The sequence below is a fragment of the Rhinatrema bivittatum genome, chromosome 11, assembly GCF_901001135.1.
Source record: "Rhinatrema bivittatum chromosome 11, aRhiBiv1.1, whole genome shotgun sequence".
NCBI lineage: Eukaryota > Metazoa > Chordata > Amphibia > Gymnophiona > Rhinatrematidae > Rhinatrema > Rhinatrema bivittatum.
The window spans coordinates 53,563,238-53,568,466 of record NC_042625.1 but is presented as its reverse complement, the minus strand read 5'-3'; the positions used below and the strand labels follow the sequence as shown (position 1 = coordinate 53,568,466).

General features: G+C 41.0%; 1 protein-coding gene across 3 annotated transcripts in view; it reads left to right on the top strand.

Moving 5' to 3' along the window:
* The first annotated feature begins 845 nt into the window (after positions 1-845).
* LIMK2 (LIM domain kinase 2) overlaps positions 846-5,229 on the top strand; it is a 45,668-nt gene continuing 41,284 nt past the window's right edge. The window contains exons 1-3 of one of the 3 annotated variants that reach the window (XM_029619569.1): positions 846-1,116; positions 1,372-1,471; positions 4,179-4,314. In XM_029619569.1, coding sequence (XP_029475429.1) covers positions 1,080-1,116; positions 1,372-1,471; positions 4,179-4,314 — 273 coding nt within the window. In that variant the 5' untranslated portion in view covers positions 846-1,079. The remainder of the gene's footprint in view (positions 1,117-1,371; positions 1,472-4,178; positions 4,315-5,229) is intronic. The other 2 variants (XM_029619568.1, XM_029619567.1) reach the window with 2 other exon arrangements.

Below are 5,229 nucleotides of genomic sequence, written 5' to 3'. Positions count from 1 at the left end.
TATTTGTGTGGTGTTGTCTTCCATAACTTACCACTGAGGAAGGGACAGGATCTTCAAGCTGTTCTGTGCTTCCTGGGCCTGCTCAGAAAAGGTGATAGTATGGACATAAATTTGCTGTTGCAAGAGGGGATATTGGGTTTCCTTTTTTTGTTTTTTTAAAGCAGCCACCGGCCGCCTCCTGGCGATTGTGTTTCGCCTGCTCATGATCGCTGCGTATTTTCCTAGCTTTGTCTAGATTTTGTTTGTGTGTTTGAAACATTTATAAAGCTATCTGAAAGCACTCACGAAATAAGCGGAGCTGCTAGGAGGCTCATGCCTATACTTTCTATTAATGGGTTTTGCTTCTAGGCCACATCTACAAAAACTTGATCATCCACCTAGGTACGTGGGCTTTTATTTACCTACGATTTCAAGGCTGAACTCGGAGCCAGGTGTAAGTCTGGCCTTTCCTCCCTTTTGCCTGCATAACTCCCATTATTTTTTTTTTCTTTTTCTGCCGTGGCAATCATAGCAGCCGGCTCCTGCCACTCTTTTGTCTAAAAGCAGCGGGAAAGAGATGAGTTGTTGTTGGAACAGAGGTAGGATTCGCTTTGCAATACAATTTCCACGTGCTGTAACATCAGTGGCCTTGAACCTTTCTCATGTCTGGGTGAAGGTCTCAGCATCCTATACCCTAGGCCTTCAATCCCTCAGGAGTCAGGCTCTTCCGCTGGCATAGTCCGAATCCGCTTCACCCCTTACCTACCCTGTAAACCTTAGGCTCTTCCCAGATGCCAACAAGGGGGAGGGGGTTGTGAGCGCGCCCTGCGTAAGAAGCTGGTGTTGAGTTGCAGCAGCGCGCAGAGTGGAAAGGGACGTGGTCGGCCAGCCGTACTCTCGTGCTAGGTGTAGTTTCAATCGCCGAGGACGCCGTCTCACGGAATGACGTCGCTGTCGGAGGGCGGCGATCTGCGCTCGAGGCGGAAGTGGCGCTGTAGGGACGCGTGAGGGAGTCTCCGGGTGGAAGCCATGGAGCCAAGCGCCCTTACTCCTCCCTTGCCAGGTGAGCGGAGGCCTTTCACTAGCCGCTGCTCGTAGTAATGAGGGAGTTCTGGCTTCCTGCTGAAGGACGGGGTGGTGGGTATTCGTTTCCAGTCTGCAATATATGAAGACAAGGTTTTCCATACTGGGTCAGATCAAGGGTCCATGAAGTGCTGTATCCTGTTTCTAACAGAGGCCAAGTACCCAAACATTAAATAGATCCCATGCTACTAAGTGCAGCACCACGCAGTGGCTATTCCCTTTTGATTGATAGTTTATGGACTTTTATTGACTCCCCCGGACTCCCCTTTCGGTTCTCCTAGTCTCATTGGCCTTTTATTTTGTGTGTAGGTGAGGAGCTCTGGAGCTGCCAGAGATGTGCTGGTGACATTGCTGCTAGAGACCCTCTGGTGAGAGTGGGGGATGACTGCTGGCACAGCTGCTGCTTTCGGTGAGTGCTTCCCTCTAACTTGCCTTGCTTGTACGTTGGGGAACTGGGCATCTAAATGGTAGATGAAATTAAATGATGCATATAGGAGAAAAATAATCCTATCTAAATAATAATAAAAAGATTTAAATGTTTCTCAGTGTCATAATTGAGCTATTTTTGCCCCAGATTATGAGCAAGAGGAGCAGGGGGCTCTGAATCAGGGAAGCCAGAGTTCAAATCTTGCTGATGCTCCTTGTGACTTTGAGCAAGCCACTTTTCCCTGTATTGCCTCAGGTACTTACAGGGTCATTTTTCAAATCGCGTTAGTGTTATCGCAGGCGTTAAGGCCCTAACACCCACAATAATGCCATAACTTATCATGAGATATGTATGCAAATTTTTAAATTTTAGTCAAAAGGGAGGTGTTTAGGTGGAGTTTATGAAAATGAGGGGTGTTTAACGTTGACTGCAATAGCGTAACGCACATTATTACACATTTTAATGCCAGAAGTAACTACACCTTTGTCCCTGGTTTTATGCTGTGCATTATGCCCAAAACAGGGTTTGTGATATTTATTGCAAATCCTGTTTCGGGCAGAAGAGGGGTTAGGGGAGAGGGAGAGCCTCTGGGGTGGCACACATACTAGTTGACCCTTCTACAGTAGTATAAAATAGTTAAACTAGTAACTCGAGGTGAGGTTTTGGTGGTGGTCTAGGGTTTGGGGAGCAGTTTTACATGCACAGTCAGATACGAACAGCACAGTACACATTGTTGAAGAGTTGATGTGATTTGGAGCGAGGAAAGGAACACAAAGATGAGATTTGTACAATGTACTTTCACCCTAGCTTGATGCACTCTCCTCCTACCACCAAAACCTCCTACAGTGGTATAAATAGTTGACTAATATGAGAACTTTATAAAGAGTCTCTCTCACCAGGAGCAGTGTGCGTTGCTGTAACCTAAAAAATTACCCTAACCACGCCCCTTGTTTTATCGCGGGCACTATTCATATAAAATTTATAGCAAAATGATGATTCTAGGTCTTAGATTGTGAGCCTTCTAGGAGCAGGGAAATACTGACAAAACTGAATGTAGTCAGCTTTTGAATATAAAAGAAATTAATGCCCTGGTATCCTATAAAGAGAATAGGTAGATGTGGAAACTGATTTGTGAAAAGCTTTTGCACAGATCTCCATACATTGAGAATGTGAAATACAGTAGGAAAATCCTACCAATGCATCTGACCAGTTGCAAAGGTAGAGGAAAATATAGCAGAGTAACTAAATTTATCTCTGGAGTCTGACATCTCTCCAAGTCTTTGGCTTGGTTTTTAACTACTCACAAATGTCTTCTGTAATTCTGAAAATCAACTTAATTTTTTAATAATTAATTTTTATTTTTGACCTGAGAAATAGGAGTGGTACAGAATCCAAAATAATATCATAAAAACTCACAATAAATAAATATTAAATTAAAAACCTTAATACTAATTCAAATTATAAGAACCTATATTGCAATATAATCAAAATCCTAGAAACACGACACTGCCATGTTTCAACATATAGATCTGCATCAGGGGTGGGAAAGTTTTTAATTAATATCCTCTTGTACCTAAAAACATAAAAAAACAAATAAAAAAAATCAGATATACAATATAAAGTATAAAATACAAAATGCATACCACATTTATTTTAAAGCATTTCTTACCCGCCCTTCCTTCATTCAGGGCTGGGTACATCAAAACATCCATAATTATTCACATTAAACTAGCAATAATAAAACAACATTAATCATAAGTAACAATTAAAAACAAAATAACATGGTGACATCGAGATGGAGGCAGTTTTGGCTTTAACATTCAAATGCTTTCTTAAATAGATGGGTCTCTTAGGGCCTTCTTAAAGAACTTAAGCTCTTTCAGGTTTCTTATTTCTTTAGGGCTGGAGTTCCAAAGGGTTGGGCTGGCTAAGGAAAAGGTCTGTTCCCTAGTTTCATCTAGGTGAGCAATTAAAATAAATGTATTAAAACTAGACAGCAAATTTTAACTGTGCCAAAAAAACATTCATTCAGTATAAAAGATTGCATAAGGAAATACCATATTAACAAACAAGCCAAATAGACACAGGATGTTTACCTAAAAGTCAAGGGGAGAAGTGGAAAACTGGCAGCAAGAATATCAGGACAGCAGAAAAGCTAATTTCTGATGCTAAATACAGAAGATAAAAATAAAAAATATTGACAAAAAAAAAGTGGTAGCCAATAGCAGAACTACAAACGTAAAAACAGTTTAAAATCCAAAATGATACCATCTGCAGATATACCATCAAATTCAAAGGAGGAGTAATGATGGTGTTTATCACCTTGATGGTGACATGCCAAGTACAAAATTAAAGAATTTACTAAAAAGTTACACCACCACTTGGTTGATAAGCTATCAAAAATTAAAATCAATAATAAAAAATATATCAAAATAAAAGTATTAAACAATGTGAAAATATATTAAAAAAAAACAACCCAAAACAAAACACACACACCTCTCCACCAGAGACAAAATCTTGCAGCCTTGAAGGGAACCTCTGGAAGGAAGGGTTGGCCACTGTTGGCCTAATCTCTGCTTCCTTTTGGGCTGTATCATCCCTAATGTTTCCATGGATTTCTCATGCGCTCTCACATCTAGTACTGCTCTCATCATCTCCTGATGTGTACCCCTCCTTCTCTCTCTGCTAGGTGCTCAGAGTGCCAGGATTCTCTCACTACCTTCTATTACCAGAAAGATGGTAAACTGTACTGCCACAAGGACTTCTGGCTGAAGTTTGGTGAGCAATGTCATGGCTGCTCCCTGCTGATGACAGGCCCAGTGATGGTACGTGCACACACTAAGCTAGGTGTACCACGGTGCAGTTGGACTGTGTAGAGCATGGAAATACTCATGTGCAGTCAGACATCCAGATTTATTTTTATTTATTTATTTAAGAGTTTTTTTATATACCGTCATTAAGTTATTCACCATCATAACAGTTTACAATAGGGCACCAGTAAAAAAAAATGGGTCGTACATTACATAGGTGGTGCCAGTAGTATTCGGTAACAATAAGGCATTTATTAGGGGGATTAAGTGTTTCATAGCAATATGTCCTGAAGGTTGCCTACAGTTAAAAAAAAATGTTGAAATAATTCAGTAAGGATTTATAAAATTAGGCATTTAGTGCTTTATGCCGCATAACCTTTACTTCATTTCCCGCATCAGATATAAATAAAGAACCTGGATCTGTGATGTCTGAAGATGTTGTACCGAGAACAGCGCTGTTTATCTCTTATGGTATAAGAGTGGTATTTACTGAGCTGTGACTTGGCTGTAGAACTGGGCACCAGGGCATTGTATCCATGTGAGGCTTGGCCAAGTTGGGGGGAGGGGGGGGGTCCAAATGCAGAATCTAAAGATTATGGGCAGTGGGTAAGCCAGGGATGGGAGAGTATTCATTGCTTCACTTGTCTTGTGGTTCTCTGACTTAAAGTTCTTCGTGGTTAGATGCTGTGCTTAGCTTCAAATAATGCTGTGCCTAGTGCTACTAGACCTGCCCCTTAGATGGCCAGATTCTTGCAATGGCGGAGTTTTTCTTTGTATATAGTTTCTTTCTCTATAATGCCATCCTTACAAGTCAAGTTAGAAAATATAAAACTTGCTACCTATAATTTCTCTACCAAATGAAAGGTTATCGTGCTGATAAGCTCTGTTAGTTCTTCCGAGCTTTGCACATCATTCGGTGGCCGAGTATTG